The sequence below is a fragment of the Equus przewalskii genome, chromosome 14 (assembly GCF_037783145.1).
Source record: "Equus przewalskii isolate Varuska chromosome 14, EquPr2, whole genome shotgun sequence".
Lineage (NCBI taxonomy): Eukaryota > Metazoa > Chordata > Mammalia > Perissodactyla > Equidae > Equus > Equus przewalskii.
Window position 1 is genome coordinate 67,173,087 of NC_091844.1, and position 19,536 is coordinate 67,192,622.

General features: G+C 36.8%; 2 protein-coding genes across 5 annotated transcripts in view; one reads left to right on the top strand and one right to left on the bottom strand.

The window, feature by feature from the left end:
• Window positions 1-1,340: 1,340 nt before the first annotated feature.
• TRMT61B (tRNA methyltransferase 61B) lies at window positions 1,341-19,474 on the top strand. The gene is made up of 7 exons (XM_008517374.2): window positions 1,341-2,455; window positions 6,387-6,489; window positions 9,215-9,405; window positions 14,523-14,614; window positions 15,057-15,283; window positions 15,992-16,069; window positions 16,153-19,474. The coding sequence occupies exons 1-7, from the start codon at window positions 1,742-1,744 to the stop codon at window positions 16,194-16,196; spliced, it is 1,449 nt and encodes a 482-aa protein (XP_008515596.1). The 5' UTR covers window positions 1,341-1,741; the 3' UTR covers window positions 16,197-19,474.
• Window positions 13,719-19,536, bottom strand: part of SPDYA (speedy/RINGO cell cycle regulator family member A) — a 35,380-nt gene continuing 29,562 nt past the window's right edge. For 3 of the 4 annotated variants that reach the window (XM_070572959.1, XM_070572960.1, XM_070572957.1), the window contains one exon: window positions 13,719-16,534. In XM_070572959.1, coding sequence (XP_070429060.1) covers window positions 16,446-16,534 — 89 coding nt within the window. In that variant the 3' untranslated portion in view covers window positions 13,719-16,445. The remainder of the gene's footprint in view (window positions 16,535-19,536) is intronic. The other variant, XM_070572958.1, reaches the window with a different exon arrangement.

Below are 19,536 nucleotides of genomic sequence, written 5' to 3' on the forward strand. Positions count from 1 at the left end.
TGGGATGTTGCCAAAATCATCTAATCTCCCTGGGTCTCTTTTCTTATGTGTAAAACAGGAATACTTATTTCTGACACAGGGTTGTTGTAAACTTAAATGAAATAAATATCTAATGTGCCTGGTATTGTCAGACCCTCAATAAACTTTTGCCAAGTGAATTAATATTAATCCAATAGGTTAGTAATATTTAATATTATTTGAGATTTTTGACTCCAAAGGTAACTTTTTCCCCTTTTTTTGTTTTTAGAATTAAATAAATTTTTTTTTATTTTTTATTTTTTTCAAAGATTGGCACCTGATCTAATAACTTGCCAATCTTTTTTTTTTCTTTTTCTCCCTAAATCCCCCCAGTACATAGTTGTACATTTTAGTTGTGGGTCCTTCTAGTTGTGGCATGTGGGACGCTGCCTCAGCATGGCTTGATGAGCGATGCCATGTTGCTGCCCAGGATCCAAACGAGCAAAACCCTGGGCCGTCTAAGCGCAGTGCAGGAACTTAACCACTCGGCAACAGGGCCAGCCCCCTAAATAAATTTATTTTTATTTAATTTTTGGGAGTGCCAAAATCTGGGAATAATCAATTTCAAAAGAGATTCAATAAAAGGGAATCAGGAAATACAGTCAATGATCTCCCTCTCTCTTTTTTGTTTTTCTTGCCTTAAACAACAAATTTATTTTCTCACAGTTCTGGAGGCTAGAAGTACAACATCAAGGTGTAGCAGGTTTGGTTTCTTCTGAGGCTGCTCTCCTTGGCTTGCAGATGGCCACTTCCGCCTGTGTCCTCATAAGGTCTTCCCTCTATGCCTGTGTCCTTTAATCTCCTCTCCTCTAAGGACATCAGTCATATTGAATTAGGGCCCACCTTAATGACCTCATTTTAGCTTAATTACCTCTTTAAAGACCGGATCTCCAAGTACAGTCACATTCTGAGGTGCTGGGGGTTGAGACAACACGTGAATTTTGAGGGGATGAAATTTAGCCTGTAACACCTCTCTACCCTGCCACCTGTTTTAGCAACGGCTTTTTCCGCCTTAAGATGCTTCCATGTAGTTTTGGGAAGGGTAAAATACTTAGTTGTTATATTTTAGTTATTAAAAACAACTCTGTTAAAGAAGCACACAGTGAATACTGACACTTTAATCGGCCGTCCTGGACTCTCTGGGCCTGGGGCGGGCAAGCAGGTGGCCAGAGCCAAGTCAAAAGGGACTTGCTAGGGCTGGGGATGAATGTCGCGGCCAGCTGGGAAAGCAACGCCGGTCAGCGGGTGGCCCGTCCAAACACGGCCTGTCAAACATATCTCAGACCCAGTTTACTTATAGATCTTGCAGGTGATTCGGTGACGTTCGTGCTCCTGATTACTGGCGAGCTACCCCTGGTGCGGAACTTCAGTCTACACAGCGCTTTGACAGGCTTTGTCTCTCTTATCCTCCTGCCCCCGGGGGAGGCGCGGGGAGACTTCTCAGCGGTCAACTCTTTCCTCTGCCCACACTCCGAAGAGGAAAGCGGACCCTCGCACGGGCGTGGGACTCGCTCCTGGCACAGCTGCCCTGCTAGGCCCCGGGCACCCACGCGCAGGGCTCGGCCTCCCGCGCCGACCTGGACGCAGGCGCAGTAGCGGAGCTGTCCCCTCGGAGCTCCTCCGGGGAGGCCTGTGGAGCCCCCAGGCGGCTGCGTCAGCGCGCCGGGCAGCGGGAGGCGGGGGTCTACGTCACTCGCCAGAGACGGCGCCTGCGCGGGCTGCCATGCTGTCGGCTGGGCGCCGGGTTGCGATCGTGCTACAGCTGAAGCGCCTGCCGAGGCGGCCAGGGCACGGGGGCTGTTCACTCCTGCGCGGCCTCGGGCAAGAGCCCTTCTTGAGAGCCCGGTCACTGTGTTGCGATTCCTCGCCCAGAGACACACGAGATGGAGAGGGAGAGCGCGAGGCCGCACAGGGGAAAGCCCCCAGCGCGGAGTCGCCTCCATCTCTTCCTCCGCGCGTCCGGGGCTTTGGGACCAGATGTCTTTCGTCACTGGGAAGGCTCAGGCTGCAGATGCCGCAGGAGGAGTCACCCCCTCGAGAGCGCGAGGACTCGAACGGAGACCAGGGCCAGTGCTGTCCCGCACACCGGGGATCCGGGGGTCCTTTGCTGCCCGCCCTGGCCCAGTCCGCGACCGAGGTAGAAGAGCTTCACGTCTCCTCTTCCTGGTCAGCTCCCAGAGAGGGGCCCTTTCGGGCTGGGGAGCTGATCTTAGCTGAGACTGGGAAGAGAGATACACGATTTAAAAAATTGTTTAGGTTGAGCAATGCCGGACACTTAAATAGTAGCTGGGGGACAGTGCCGTTCAGCGAGATCGTGGGGAAGTTTCCCGGCCAGATACTGAGGAGTTCCTCTGGTAAGCGTTTCATGCTGAGGAGGCCGGCACTGGAAGACTATGTATTACTGATGAAAAGAGGGCCTGCCATAACGTATCCAAAGGTAATGCGATGGGAGTTAGTGCGTACAGTATTGGTTCCAAAAGGGCAAAAGTGATGCATTTCTACATCCTGATTCATGTACTTAAAGCACATCTCAGAACATTGAAAGTTTTTATGGTTCTCAGCCTTTTTTTTTTTAAACCAATGGATATGACTTTTACATTTCTTATTGCTAATTTTAGCAGGAAAAAGCTAGATTTTAATTTTAATTTGAGAGTCTTGATTATCTTATCTGTAAAGTGAAGAGAATATCAACTTATTATATAGAGTGATGTGGACTCACTAGGCACATAATAAGTACTTACGTTTCTTCCCCATAATTCTTACCATTTGCAAGTTGAGCACACAAGAGAATGTTGAACTCCTTTGGGAACAATTTTTTAGTACCTTATGGTGATATTTTAGTCATCATATTTAATAAGGTATGTTACTAGAGGTATATTTTACCAAAAATAGAAATATTACTGTGCCTTTCCCTTTAGGAAAAAAATAGAGTTTTGTATTAAAACAGCAAACGTTAAAGACTAAAAATAAAAGGAATATTCTTTATAAATAAATTATCTAGTTCCTTGTTACAATCTTATACTAGTGGTTTCAGTCCTTAATCACAGTCACAGTCTTTGAGTAGAACGTTCGTTTGTAATTGTGACAACTCCTCTTGTCTCCAGATGAGGATTCATTTATTATTTATTCAGCAAATATCACCTACCTTCTATATTCGGGGCATTATTATAGGGAGATATAGTGGTGAACCATAGTCCTTGCTCTCAACATAGACCTTACATCCTAGAGGGGGTGACAAAGAACAAACGAGTAAAGGAAAGAATAAGATAATTTCAGGGAGTGTTTAGTGGCATGAAGACAAATAGATTAATAATGACATTGTGTTGGGTGGCCTGGGGGAGAATAATACTTTATGTCACTTGGTTAGAGAAGGTCTTGAAGGAAGTACATTTGATAACCCTAATTATGGAAGACCAGCCATGCAAAGATCTAGAAACCAAGCATTCTTGCAAAGGGAAAAGTATTGCAGAGATTCTGTTGTGGTATGAGATGTGGTTGGAGGGATGAGAGTATTTTATTCCATGTGCATTGCGTGACCATTGGAAGTTTCTAAGTAGAATCCAATTTGTATTTTAAAAGGTCTACCTAGGGACTACCAAAACCTTCCCGGAGGCTTTACATCAGTGGGATATCATAAGGTCTTGATGGAAACTTTGCCCTTGTTTTAGTGTATCTCTTCTCTTTCCTCTTTTGACTGTTACAACCTAGCCATAAAAAAAGACTTTGGTAACTTCATTTTGCTTCCCCATGTCTTTTTTCCTCTGTGCTAGACAAAACCGTGAGAGAGTAGTTGTATTTTATAAAGTTATAAAGGTAAATCTTCAGTGCACTTTCTGCTCTTCCATTTATCACAGATAAAAGTCACAGTGTTCCGTTCTAAGGAGGGATTTAAATACTGGACTTGCTAGGTGTTGACTTCTTTGACCTCCCTTCTTTGACCTCCCAAGTGGTAGCTGCAGGAGATTTGATTTCAACCTTTTAAAGCTTTTTTTTTTTTTTTTTTTAAGATTGGCACCTGAGGTAATATCTGTTGCCAGTCTTCCTTCTTCTTCTTCTCCCCAAAGCCCCCAGTACATAGTTGCATATTCTAGTTGTAGGTCCTTCTGGTTGTTCTATGTGGGACGCCGCCTCAGCATGGCCTGATGAGCAGTGCCATGTCTGTGCCCGGGCATGAACCAATGAAACCCTGGGCTACTGAAGTAGAGCACGCAAACTTAACTACTCTGCCATGGAGCTGGCCCCAACCTTTTACGACTTGGAAATGCTTTTTAAGGGAGTACTTCAACTGATTTTTGAAAGTTGATCTCTGCATTAGAAGTACATAGTTTTATCTTAATATTAAAAGTGGGTCTGTGGGAGCAATTTTAAATAAACTTCCTAACAGATGCTTGTGAAACGTCAACATTTCACATTGGTCAATATCAAATGATATTTTAGGTTGGAGTAGAAGTATAAATCACAATACTCCTCCAATTTTTAAATTAATCTTCTCTGGGGATTTGCATGATTATAACACTTATATAAGGACACTGGGGGAGTAGAAATTGTTGCCACTTAATGAAGACAAAAGTGTAGCCCAAATATTAAGACCTTAGGCTGAGGGTTAAATTTACATTATTGAGTTAATCAGCAAAGAGATTGGAATTCCTGCTGAGAAAAAAAAATGTAAGTCTAGAAGGTTTGTCTGAATGCCTGAAATTTTAAAATGCATAGAAAACTTAATGGTAGAGTGATGTTTCATAACTTTGGAGGAGTTTCCCAGTAGCTTCAAATCTCTTTAGGAAAGAGGCAGGGAAATGAATAAATGCTAATGTCCCACCCGTTTTGGACTGAAATTGCTGGGATCTATTTAGTGGGGTCCCACCTAGAAAATTCATCCCATTGAGACCATGTAACCTGAATGGCAGGAAGCAAATGCTAAAGTGTGCTCAAGTTTCTTTTTTTATAATGCTATAAGATACAGGTTTCTGTATCCTTATATGAAAGATCCAAGAAAATAAAAGTGCCTTCTCTAGGATATTCCATTGAGATGACTACTCAAGCTGCCTCCCACTCCTGGGTGAAGTTGTCTGTGCCCCCATGTGCCTGGCACTTAGGAAAGGCTAGCTATGTCTGAAAGAGTCAGCATTTGTGAATGAAACTAATACATCTTAAAAACTACATTTCTGCATATCATTTGGTCCAACATTTCAGAAAATACATTTTGGCTTTTAAGTAGACAAGTGTACCTGTTAAATATTTCCTTACAGACCTGAACCTTATATTTAATACACGACCTTGTGGTGACTTGACAGAAGGATCCTAGAAACCTTCCTTCTTTTAGAATTTTCATAGCAGGTTTTCCCAGAGAAGGAAAAGATAGTAAAAACTTATCAGATGTGCTGTTTATTAGCAACTTTGAAAGGTTTGATATTGGGGGAGTGTTGAAATAAATGGTAAGATTTAAAATTCTCTGTGTAACACTTGGTATAGTGTAATGATCCCAAATGGTCTTTGGGAGTTTGACATCGGTCCTACTCCTGACTTGCCCGTTTAATTCCTGGCTGTGTGACGTTCAGCAAATTATTTAACCTCTTTCACTTCTCATATTTATAATGGGGGTGACGATACTTTACTCATATTCTTATTCTAATTAAACAAGATAATATGTGAAAGCAGTTTGCATAGTTATAGAAGCCTAGTATGTGGTAAAGTTTCAATAAACAGCTCTTGTTACTTCATCCATGATATTCCTGTTAAAACAATTCTTCATTTATAGCGTTTGGCAAATTGGTCCTCCTGTCTGTTCCTAGTACCCTAATTCTAAATGAGAGTTAATCATTTCATGCAGAGATTATGTAATAACTTCCTAACTGGTCTTTTGTCTCTAATTTTTCTCTACTCTAGTATATCCAGTATTCCCTTGATAGATTAATCTTCACAAAATGCCTTTTCTATTACCTTGATGATATACCCCAGTTACTCACCAGGTCAAGTTCAAATAAGTTCAAGTCTCTCCTTATCTCCCCTCCTGAGCCGAATGGGCAAACTGTATTTATTCTCCCTCTGTTTTGTTTAAAGCTGTTCCTACCTTGTGATTGTTTCCTTAAATTCTCCACTCTAGGTGTTTGAGCTAGGGCAGTCTGCTGACTTCTTTCTCTGAGCTTCTTTTGTACTTATTGTCTATAATTTCAGTATTATACTGAAGTGCTGTTTTATTTGCTAAGTGATTCTTGAATCTCTTATTTCATCAAGTATAATGTAAACTCTTGGAAGGCAGGGCCAGAGTTTAATCCTTTTTTTTCTACTCCTTTCTTCTCCACGTCCAACATTGTGTTTGATACATATTTATTGGTCACTGAGTCACCCATACTGTGTTTCACTCATAGGATATGAATATGATACTGTTGATGATGAATATCCACCCAGGTGATACTGTTTTGGAAGCTGGCTCGGGCTCTGGTGGAATGAGTTTATTTTTATCCAGAGCAGGTAAGAGATTGGGATAATTAAGCTGAATTTAGATGACAGAGAAAACATTCAATCTGTTCGTAATAACAGAAAGTTAAGTAGATAAAGATGTTTGGCAAAGTATTCACATAACTTTGTGATAGAGAGCATTCTCCTTGAAACCAAACATAAGCAACTATTTTTCTTTCCATTTTTTACATTTATTCCAGTCACTCTCGTTCTAACCCTATTTTCTTTGCTTTTGCTTGCTCCCTCCTTGCTTTTTAATGCTTCTACCTTTTTTAAAAAACTGAACTTTTTATTGGAGCATAACATAGCTACAGAAAACTGCACAGATTATAAGTGTATATCTCAGTGAATTTTTATATAGTGATCATACTTACATAGTAATTACCCAAATCAAGATAGGAACTGTTACTGCACCACTCCCCTCTCAGTCCTTATCCTCCCCAAAGGTAACCACTACTCTGACTTTTATCATCATTGATTAGTTTTGCCTATTTTGAACCTTATATAAAAGGAATCATACAGTATGTACTCTTTTGAGTTTGGCTACTTTCATTCAACATTCTGTTTGTGAGATTCAGTCATTCCATGTAACAGTAATTCTTTCATTTTAGTTGCTATATAGTTATTCCACTTTATAAAGAAATCACAATTTATCCATTCTGCTGCTGATGAGCATTTGAGTTGAATATTATGAATAGGTACTGCTCTGAACATTCTTGTTCTTGACTTTTGGTGCACATATGTACATTTTTTGGTTAATAATAGCACCAGATGAATACTTAGTACGAGAGAATATAGAAGGAGAAGGCCTGTCAGCTGCTGGGAAGGATCATATACTATTAAGGGCAAAGAATTATAATTGGTGTTCATAAATAAATAATCAAAATACAGAACTAGTTAAGTTAAAGCTAGATCATGAAGAATTTTCCTTTCTTTAAGAAAGTCTTTAAAAATTGTCAGTTGGTACAAGTACTGCTAAAAGTAATGCTTGAAGGTAGCACCTGATCAAAAGTCAACAGGTAAATAGTAAACATAAATATCTGTTCATGTTCCCACCACTTGATTTCTGGTTAGTGTTATCCTAGTTGCTTATTGCCCCCTTTGACCACTTACTCCTCTGAGTGTCAGGGTTGCTTTGACTGGTCTGGCTGCCTGTGCAGTGTTCCCCTCTTCACTTAATAGTAGATTGCTGAACAGTGGCAGCACTCTCTTTGGGTAGATTTTTGTTTTTTAATCATTCATGTTGTTCTTTATTTGTGCATTCTTTTTTAACTAATCAACTTTGTTGGAGCAGTTGTAGGGTAGAGCAGTATATGGGTAGATTTTATAAAGATTACAGATAGAAATATACTGAATTAAACCTAAACCTTTTGTTCTTTGACCTAATGCCATCACATACAAACATAATCCAGCTTATAATATTGTCAGGCAATTCATTCTAGGCTCCTCAATTCGTTTGTCTTACTCTTTTCTGTTCATAGTTAAAGGCAGTCATTTCTTCATAATCTGTGACAGATTCCAAAATGCTTTCGACAAAGTAAATTTATAAAAATTTGTCAGGCAGGAGGAGTGCCCATATTTCTAATATCTGCAGTATCAGAGGAGTATCATGGCATGAATGATCCAAAACTATGAGTGATCAAGAAATGATTGCTGTTTACACCTTTGGATGGATTTTTTCCCCCATAAATTTCTTTTCCACTTGTTTAGCTTATGCTACTGTTAACATTAATTTTTATCCCTTGAGAACAGGATGACTTGCAGCTGGAGTTACATTTCAAAAGACATCTTGGAATTTAAACTTTTCATTAGTAAACTACAGACTGATTGTCCTGAGACAGCCTCCAAATGGTATCAGATCACCTCAGATAGAGGTGGTGGAAAATTAATTGCCTTAAGTTAAAATGCAGTAGTCTTCTGTGAAACTGTAGTATTACTATGCTAAAAACTTTGAAAGTTCTTCAGACACACACAAAAATACATATATCTTTAAATATATGAAAGGCTTTACAGCATCCATAACAAAGGAAATGCAAATAAAAACTACAATGAAACTATATTCAACTTTTAGATTGACATAGATAAAGTTTGATAACTCTTTGTTGGAGAGAGTCTGGAGTAATAGGCAATCTAATACATTGTTGGTAGAGTGTAAATTGGTATCATTTTTGTGGAAGACAATTTGGTAGTAATTTTCAAAATAAAAATTTCGCATATCCTTTGAGCGAGCAGTTCCATTTTTAGGACATTATTCTATAGACATGCTGGCTCATGTGTACAAGAACTTAGGCACAATAATTTTCATTGCAATATTGTTTGAAATAGCATAAGACTAGAAACAAGCTAAATGTTCATTGGTAGGTAAGTGGTTAAATAAAACTATGGCATAGCCATATAGTGGAACATAATAGCTGTGAAAAAGAATACGTTAGATCATTAATCTAGTAGTATTGGTAAATAAGGAAGGTACAGGGCAGTCTATATAACATGTCACAATGAGTGTTAAAAGCAGACAGAGCACTGCCTATCTTGGGAAGGGTAAATAACTGGTAATATGGTTGCCTCTGAAGTGGGAGATTGACTGGGGATCTGGGATAGGATAGAAACTTTTGTAACCTTGAACTATTTGAATTATTTTTTCACATCGCATGTAATACCTTTGCAAAATAAATTTTTGACATTCTTTTATGAACTGATTAATATTATGAAATATCATAAATTATCCTTTTCAATTAAGTTGGATCACAAGGAAGAGTCATAAGTTTTGAAATACGAAAAGACCACCATGAACTGGCTAAGAAAAATTACAAACACTGGCGTGATTCATGGAAAATGAGTCATGTAGAAGAGTGGCCAGACAATGTGGATTTTATTCATAAGGATATTTCAGGAGCAAGTGAAGACATAAAATCTTTAACATTTGATGCGGTAAGTTTTTTAAAGTGGGTCCTATGATACTACATAATACTGAGTACAAATTAAAGAAGGATCATACTTCTTCTCTATGGATATGGATCTTCCTTCATTATTTGCCCCACTTCTATCTCTAGATGTGGGAGGAATATTTTCCTTTAATATGATGATGGGATTTAGAGCAGAGAGACATACTGAATCAAGTACATACTGAAAGAGTTGTTAATAAATGTGGGGTAATGACCAAATACTAGGAGCAGTAGTTAAGCATCGTGGACCTCAGCATTTTTGGGATAAAGGAATAATTTGGAAGCAGCAGGTTCCAGTGCCTAACCTCATGTTATGAGATTTGGGAGAATAAATAGCCTCTATTTGCAAGGAAACAGGCAAGGGCATCTTTAAGCAGTTCAAGTCAGGATGTAGAGGAGTATTCATTAAAGATGTTGAGGATAGAAGCATTTATTATGAACAAAGCTCCAGAAAGTGGAGTGGAAGGATTGGTGAGGAAGAGGAGCAGTGGGAGATTGAGTTATGGGAGAAGCAGCAGAGTAGTATCGAGGTAAAAGGATAGATGATGAGAGGATGACGTTTTAAGCTGTGACCAGTGATGGTGGAGATGTGGGTCTTGGAGGGTATTGTTGGCTTCAGAGTTTCAGAATTCTAGGATAAGTTGTCTTGTCCTTGATGATGCCATTATCAGTTCATAGCTTGACACTATGGACTGAAGTCTGGTTAAGGAGTGTTCTTTACTTTTTTTAATTTGCTGTTGGAAGATGGATTATTTTGGGACCTTTGTAAGGGAAACTAGGTGGGAAACAAAGTAAAGTTCAAAGAGATTTTTCTCGGGCCTGGTTCACATCTTTAATTTAACTAAAACCTATAATTTTAGTGGCACAGCTTCCTGGACACAAAGACCACAGTTCTTTTTCCACATCCTTGTTTAGCTTGCATATTATAAGTCAGTAAAGGCAAAAAAAGGAGAATTGCTCTGCATAGGCCATCCATAGGAATGTCACAGACACCTAGGAGGTTAACTGATCATCAGAATTTTGCTTGATGAGCATGAAACACAACAAAGGATTTTAACAATATCATTGAAGCTTTGTAGAAACCTGCTGAACCATCTCATCTAAAGGAAAGAATACTCCTTAGTAGATTTATTGAGTTAAATCTCTCTTGAATAATACTACCAGATGAATACTCAGTATGAGAGAATATAGAAGGGAAGAGAGCTGTCAGCTGCTGGGGGAAGAGTCACTCCCCAGCAAAAGGGCAAAGAATTGTAGTTGGTGTTCATAAATAAATTAACCATAATATAGAACTGTTAAGTTAAAGCTAGATCATGAAGATTTTTCCTTTCTTTAAGAAAGTCTCTAAAAATTGTCAGTTGGTAAAAGTACTGCTTGAAGTTAGCAGTTACCCAAAAGTCAAGAGATGTATATTACACATAAATTTCTATTCATGTTCCGACCACTTGATTTCTGGTTACTGTTATCCTGGTTGATCATTGCTCCCTTTGACTACTTAATGCCTCTCCTAGATGCCATCTTCACACTTCCAATCCATTGTCCTCATCTCTAGATTAGTCTACTTCTGGCACTGTTACTCTCCTGCTGAAAAACCAATTATGATCTTTTCATTCAAAGACTTATGGTGTCCTTCAGAATCTGATCTCAACCTTCCTTTCTTCTCTAGCCCTTTATGTAAGCTGCCTATACTCCTGCCATCCAAAATAATGGTAAATGAATAAAAAAGTTGTTAAACCACAAAGACTAAGAGAACAGAAGAAAGAAAAATGGCTAATAAAAGATTTTAAACAAATTTTAGAAACAGCCTAACCATCAGAAGAGAAATGGACACAGTGGAATACTAGCAATAGTATTATTTAACATAGTGAAATAAATGTAGTATACATCAATAAATCTTTAAAGACATCGTGCTTATTGAAAAAAGCATTATAAAAGAATATGTATGGAATGGCCACATATATGTAAAATTTTAAACTACACAAAACAGTACCATATGTTGTTTGTAGCTATATACATATGTTGTAAAAGTATAAAATTATTTAGGAACATTAAACTTCAGGACAATGATTACCTCTGAGGAGAGAAAAGGAGGGGTGGGGGCATAGAAGGAAATAAGTTTTGGAGTCCATTCAGCCTGGGTCACTCCCAGGCTCCATAAGAGCCAATATGACCTTTTGTGCCTCAGTCACCTCATGTATTAAACAGAAATAACAATAATAATAGTACTTATTTCATAGAGTTGTGAGGATTAAGTGAGATAATTCATGTAAACCACATAGACAAGTACCTAGTATATAGTAAGCATTAAATAAATATTAGCTATGATTTTCATCATTATTATTTTATCTCTGTTTCCCTTTTCTCCACTTGTTTACATTCTACTCTTTCTTCAAGGCTTAGATCAAAGGTCTCCTCCATGGAATATACCATAATCATCTAACTGGAGGACTATCTTCCTCTGAATTACTGAACCACTTTGTTTCTTGATTCAACAAGCATTTATTAAAGACCTGCTATATGCCATGTACTAGGCTAACACAAAAATGAATTATACATTTAAAGGAGCTTTCAATCTAGAAGAAAAGATAGATATACAAACACTTATTAAAAAGACTCAGAGGGGCCGGTCCTGTGGCCTAGTGGTTAAGTTTGGCATGCTCTGTTTCAGTGGCCCAGGTTTGGCCCCACACATGCACCTATACCACACATTGGCAGCCATGCTGTGGCAGCAACCCACATACAAAATAGAGGAAGATTGGCACAGATGTTGGCTCGGGCAATCTCCCTCAGCAAAAAAAAAAAAAAAAAAAAAAAGATTCAGAAACGTGAAACACCATGGTTGTAGAATTGGGTATAGTGAGGAGATGAAGCTGCAGATGCAGTCATGGGGGGCTATATAATGAAGAACACTTATATGTATATCAAGCTAGGGAGAATGGACATTCTCTTGTAAATAACGGAAAACTACTGATGAGTTTTTAAATAGGGGAGTACAATGTCCAGATTCCTATTTTAGAATAATTCTGGTGGAAGAATGGAGGCTATCAGTCTATATAGAAAGCTATTGTAATGTTTCAACAAGATATAAGGTCCTAACCTAAGGCATTAGTAGTACGATGAATTTGAGAAACACTTAAGAGGTATATTTGTGGGACTGGATAATTTTAATCCAAACAGAAGAATCAAAACCTCACAGATTCTCAAAAGAGAATCCAAGGTAAAGAAAAGGATGACTCCAAGTTTCTGGTTTGAGTGACTGGATGAATGGTAATGTTAACTGAGAATAGAGCATTCAAGAGGATTGACAGGTTTCTTGGTTATCTGATTTTTGGTAATTGTCAATAACATGGTAAAACTATAGTCAAAGAAACTCATTTCTGTCCATAATGTTGACCCTTTGATTCAGTCATTGAAATCTTTTTTTTTTTTTGCTGGGAAAGATTCTCATGACATTCAATGCTATTTGCTCTTGCGAGTCACCATCATCCTTTCTTGCCCTCTCCCAGTCTTTTCTATGTATGGATTTACAAAATAAATCAGAATGTACTTAATGCCACTGAATTGTACACTTAAAATGACGAATTTTATGTTGTGTTTACCACACACAAAAAATCTTTTTTTAAAGTCAGATCATGTCTAAAACTCTGCAGTGGCTTTTCTCTTCCTGAGTAAAGCTAAAGCCTGTGATAGTCTACATAATCTCTCCCTCTTCCACTCCCACCACCTTAGAACTCCTCTGTTACCATTTTCCCCGTTTTGTCTTCACTGCCACGACAGTGGCCTTCTCAGACTCACCAAGTATCCTACAGCCTCAGAGCATTCGTATTTTCTATTCTTTCTACCTGGAGCACATGTCCCCCCTAAATTTCCACAGGGTAAGCTTAAACATTTTCTTCAGGTCTCTTCACTGATCAGCTTATGTATGAAATAGCACTTCTTTTCCCTGCCCCATCACTCTCTCTCTCACATTCTGCTTTATAATTCTGTAGTTCTTCATGTCACTCATCACCCTCTGACTTACATATTTATTGGACTTTTGTTTAATGTCTATCCCTTTATTAGAATATAAGTTACCATGAAACAGAATATAAGCTCCTGTTATATCCTTACCACTTAGCAAAATGCTTGGCACATGGAAGGTGCTGAATAAACATTTGGTGGGTAAATTAATAATGGATAATGTTCCTTGACCCATCAGTACTGTTTTTTAAAAAAACACATAAACAATAGAATAATTTCTAATTTAAGTAAATATATTGATGTGCCAACTATTTTTAGCTTTCTAGAGTTATCTATCAATAAAAATCACTTTATTTCCTTCTTTTTTTTTTTACTATTGGTTTTTATTTTTTTCTTGCTTTTTCTCCCCACATCCCCCAGTACATAGTAGTATATTTTAGTTGTGGGTCCTTCTAGTTGTGGCATGTGGGATGCCACCTCAGCATGGCCTGATGAGTGGTGCCATGTCTGTGCCCAGGATCCGAACCGGCAAAACCCTGGGCTGCGGAAGCGGAGCGTGTGAACTTAACCACTTGACCACGAGGCCGGCCCCTATTTTCTATTTTGACTGAGTTTATTTTTGTTTCTAATGATTTTTTTTGAAAATTTCATTTACTCATTGTATTCATTTGACATATTTCATGAGTACAGCCCTGTATTCTGCAAGTGAATGAAGAAATAAGGGACCTGCATTTTAGGATCACTAAAATTAATATTCAAAACTTTTCTTGTGAACATAAAAATACCTGGAATAATGTGAATTCCTATTGCCAAAAGCTGAACTAAAGCTTTGAAACTTTATATATATGTATGTATAAGTATGTGTATAAAATAAATCTAAAGAAAGATTCCTGTGTTATCAATATTGCCAAGTGCAAGACATGCCATTACGATTTTTATGTAGTCAAGACTATGATAAATTGTATAATAAGAAATATGCCTTTTTGGGAGCAGCAAAATGACAGTTAATAGTTTTATATTCTAAAAAATGAAATACTTTGAATAATTGCTTTCCAAAAGTGTATCATTTCACCACAGTAAGAAACGAAAACCTATGCTTCATTTAAACAGAACTCAGCCTGATTCTCTTTCCTCCCCCTACAGGTAGCTTTGGATATGTTGAATCCTCAAGTTGCTTTGCCTGTTTTATACCCAAATCTTAAACAGGGTGGTGTATGTGCTGTCTACCTAGCAAAGTGAGTAATATAGCTGTTCTTCTTAGTAATATGATTTTAGCACACTTTTATTTTGTCTTAAGTAGTAGGCTAAAGTGTTCATTTTATAACTGAGTTAGGTGTATGGCATCTCGTAAAAGTGTTATGAAATGATATATGTCCCAAATTCATACTGCTGTTTAAACCATCTTTTACATAAATGGTAATATAAGATACATACTTCTTCTGACAATTTAGAAGAAAAGTTTTAAAAGTGTAATGTGAACAATAATGTGAAATTATGGTCTCTGTATTTTTTTTACTTAGTATTCTGTGAAATTGTTTATTATATGCCCTAACTTGCATTTTTACTCCCCACCTTGATTTAACTATAGCATTTAAATTTGGGTAAGAGGTATGGTGAACTTAAAATAAATATAAGGTTATTATTAGAAATTTAAAGTACATTTCACTTTTCTAAAAGCATCACACAGGTCATTGAACTTTTAGATGGAATTCACATCTGTGAACTTGCTCTCTCATGTGAAAAGATAAGTGAAGTCATTGTCAGAGATTGGTTGGTTTGCCTTGCAAAACAGAAAAATGGAATTTTAGCTCAAAAAGTAGAACCTAAAATCAACACAGATTTACAGTTACATTCTCTAGAGAAAATTAGACTTGAAGATGAGATGTTTCAAGAGGATGAACATGGTGAGTTTCAGTTTTATTTTATGAATGTATTTCTAATAATAAATAGAGAATAGGTTCCTGAATGTTTTGACCAATACATTATAAAAATATTTCTCAGGGATTTATTTGTTTTTCCCATAGAAATTAAAATATGGTATTTACTCTGTTAAATTAAAAATCTCTAAGGGACAGAATAATGACTTTTTCTCTTTTCTATGTAAAACTGATACTTTTGAAGAATTGAGCTTCATATAGTATTCATACTTGTGACAAGGAAGTTGGCTTATGAAAAACTTTAAATATACTAAAGAATGTTTTTTAGATTAGTAATTATTACTGAAGGAAAAGAATTTAATAGGACCTGATATGCAACTAGCTAATATTCCATAAAGCAACTTCTAAGATGCTGCTGGAATTTTTCAGAGAACTAAATTTAGGTCCTTGTTGTATGTACACATTATTTAGGCCATGAACAAGTTTTCGTATGTCCATTGATTTATGATGTGGGCTTATCCATTTGGTTATAAAACCATATATGAGTTTATCATGCACTCTTTGACAAATTGTTTCTATAAAGTAACTGGCAGAGTAGCTCTAAAACAAATGCTAAAAAAAATGTCTGAGAGAAAAAACTTACAGTAAAGGACAGTAATTTGTATTTTAACAGTTTTGTGAACAAATTATAAAATATTTTATGCAGCTTATAATACGTATTTTGTTCTATAACAGAAGAATCACATTCTGATTTTCCATATGGATCATTTCCCTATATTGCTAGACCTATACACTGGCAAACTGGTCATACAGGTGAGTAATGTTTTCAGGCCATATTAAGTGGTGTTTGTTTCTAATTATTGTAATGACCTTACTTTTTTCTCCCCTTAAATTAGCTTTTCTTGTCAAGTTGAGAAAATTCAAACCACAACTTAACTGAGTACCTCAGATGACAACTGATATGAAGACGGAAAAATATTAAAATAGAGCTTTATACTGCAAATCACTACTTTCATAGATTGGTATTTTCAGCTCTTATTATGATTTGTATAACTTTTACATATAATTTTGAAAAATAACAAAAGTTAAAGAAAGATGTTTAACATTTCAAAACTACTTAAATGTCCCATTTGGACACTTGTCTTGCAGTTAGTACTTAATGATTCCACATTGGTTTAGTTGAGCCATCTCATTCTTCACTTCCTGTAAACCACTCCATAGATTTATCTTTCTCCATGAAATTAGTTTTCTTTTCTTTGTTTGATTGATGGTCATTGGCTACCAAAATAAAATATGCATTTTAAGATAAATTTTATGTATCTCTGTATTTTAAATACATGTTTTAATGGCTTGTATGTATCTTAAAAAATAAAGAAATCTGGGTTCTAGTAAATAATAGGGGGAAAACTGATAAGAATGATCTGACCACCTTAAAAATTATAACAGAAGATGTAACAATTCTTGAATCTCTTATCCTTCGCAGAATGATTTTAACCAGTTTGAAAGAACATCCGATTTGTTCTTTTATTGCATAAATTAAATGTTGTTTGGAGAAATACACTTTATAAATATGAATTAATTAGGACCAGGGCTTATTATCATTTATCGGTACCAGTTATTTAGCACTTACCATGTGCCTTACGTTGTTTTAAGAACTTTATAATGTTTTTTCATTTAATATGTCTAGCTCATCTTTAAGGTTATCCATATCTTACAGATAAACAAAAGCTTAGAGTACTTAGGTTATTGTTTAAATATAGATATTTTATAGGTTTTAAAGTGGTAGTGCTTGAGAGGATAAATGCTGCCATTCCTGGATTTATCCCTTAGGCTAGCACTATTTAAAGTAATAAGTATATGCTAAGTAACATTTTACATATTTTTATTATGTGGAAAATTTTAACCTAAAATCTCTGCCTTTATAGACTTTACAATCTATGGTAGAGCTAGACATTAAATAATCACACAAATATAAAACTAAACTGTTATAAATGCTCCAAAGAAGTATAAGGTACTATAATAGGGGTTTTGCTCTGGTCAAGTAATTATCTGTGCAAGTGACAATTGAGCTGAGACCTGAATGGTAAGTAGGAGTTAACTACAGCAGGGAAAATGAGAACAAAAAGGCCAGTGATGCTGGGGTTGAGTGAAAGAGAGTGGAGAGATAGGTAGGAGTCAGGCCATGCAGGATCTTGTAGACCATTAAGGAGTTTGTCTATCCTAAGAAAAATGGGGTGCCACTGAAGGATTTAATGAAGTAAGGGGTAACAGCCTTAGATCTGTGTTTTGAAAAAAATCACTCTCTTTGCATTTGGAGAACTGATTGAATCATAAGCAGGGTATTTTTCTGGTGTCATATTTCTGTATGGTAAGTATCTGAACTCATACAATAATAATGGCTTTATAGTTTTCGTAATATTTCCAGATATATAGAAGCTCCGAAGTACGTTTTTAAATTCCATGATGGAATACTCCCTTTTCTTCTGCCAGTCTATTTAACTATAGTGAAATTATGTCCTTCATTTATTGTTTTGAACGCAAGCTCTAAATGTACTACTTGGAGAAGGGGCTGACTTGAGATCAAAGAAAAGTTGTGCCTTCTACTTCTATTTCATGTAGAATAGTTTCTGTTCACTACACTGTGCTCAGAAGATGTTGAATTGAACAAGACCTCTCTAACAGTGTCAATTCTAGTACTGAGTTGAATTGAAAACCAAACTACATAAGCAACTAAGCATTTATTTATATAGTTATCAAAGTCCAGCTTAAGCCCTTTCTCCATCTCTCCATCAAACGTTAGCATGTTTACAGTCTGGCTCATGGGGCAGATGCCTTCTTCTAAAGCTAGCTTTCTCTGTTCATGTCTGGCTCTCATTTACCATACTGTAAACTCGTGGAGATTTGTGACTGACTCACAACTGTCTTCCCAGTACCTTCCAGAGGCCTCACCTTTTCCACCCAGTAAATGATCGATAAAAGTTTGCTGATGACTTTAAGCCTTTAACTCGGTCATGTATTGTGTCATCTGTTGACTTTGTTATTCTAGGGGGAAATTTAGTTATATAGCTCTTGGATTATGGAAGCCTTTGGGTTTTAACTTTATACTTCAGAGGCAGTAGGGAACTTCTGAAAGTTCCATCGTCATGTAAAAGGAGACTATTTTTTAAAAGTCTGTTTAGTGGTGTCTATGAGTATTTAAAGGAAGGAAAAAACTGTTAAATGAGAAGTTTCATAGTAATATATAGTGTACAACTATGAGGTGATTGGTAGTAATATACAACTATGAGGTGTGGAAAAGGGGCAGATGTAAAAAAATATTGTGAAGGAAGAACCAGATAAGCTGGTGATTCATTGAATGTAGAGGGAGAGAGGCTATGTATTTTCAAACTTTTATCTGCTATTCAGAAGCCCTTTCTCTTACTTCTCTGGGCAAAATAGGACTCAGTTAATGCCCAGCTCATACATTACTTCCTCTGAAAAGCCTTCACTAAGTCTCTCACCCCACAGAATTCTGGAATCTTTTGTGCTCCTAAATGTTGATCATATAGTTAGCATTGCCGTTATCATATCATTAATTTATAAGCCCTAATAATGCCTTCATTAAATGTAAGGATTTTAAACCTGGATGAATTGAACAGTGGTAATGACAAAAATAAAGTTCAGAGAAGGATTTATTTTTGAGGAAAAATTACTTGGTTTTATATTATATAACAATGCCCCATGCTTGCCTACATGACCCAGGACTAAGGTTTGGTATATTGTTTTTTTTCCTTGGCTCTACTCTAAAATCTTAGGAGTCCTCAGATAATACATAATAACACTTACTCATGTTTCAGATGGACTAGCCTAGGTATCATAAGGCTTGAGACAGCATAAAGTAAAGAGAAACAGTGTAATTTAGTTAGTATAAAAATGTGCTGTGTACTCAGATAGAACTGGGTTCCCATCTTGCTGTTTTTGTTGTTGCCGTTGTTTTACTTTGCAACTGTGACTTTTCTCAGTTTGTTTCTTCATCAGTGAAATCAGTGTCATAATGCCACTTCAAGATTTCTTGGGGGGTCAGGTGCTAAATGAGACTAGACTGTCTTTATAAAGTGCTGGTATATGATTGGTGATTGTGATGTATGTAAATTTGTAAAGAATGCCTCATCTATCCCCCCCAACCTTGTCAAAAAAATATTTTGTTCTTAATAAATGTCATAACATGTTTATGTAAAACTTGTTTTTCGAGCATGCTGTTTTGAGAGAAAAAAATTTTAAGGTAGAAAAACATGTCTACC

Coding starts and splice junctions, on each gene's coding strand:
- TRMT61B (XM_008517374.2), top strand. CDS start 1,742: ATGCTGTCGGCTGGGCGCCGGGTTGCGATCGTGCTACAGCTGAAGCGC. Junction 6,490..9,214: donor TTTATTTTTATCCAGAGCAG/GTAAGAGATTGG, acceptor TTTTCAATTAAG/TTGGATCACAAGGAAGAGTC. Junction 16,070..16,152: donor CTGGCAAACTGGTCATACAG/GTGAGTAATGTT, acceptor CCCTTAAATTAG/CTTTTCTTGTCAAGTTGAGA.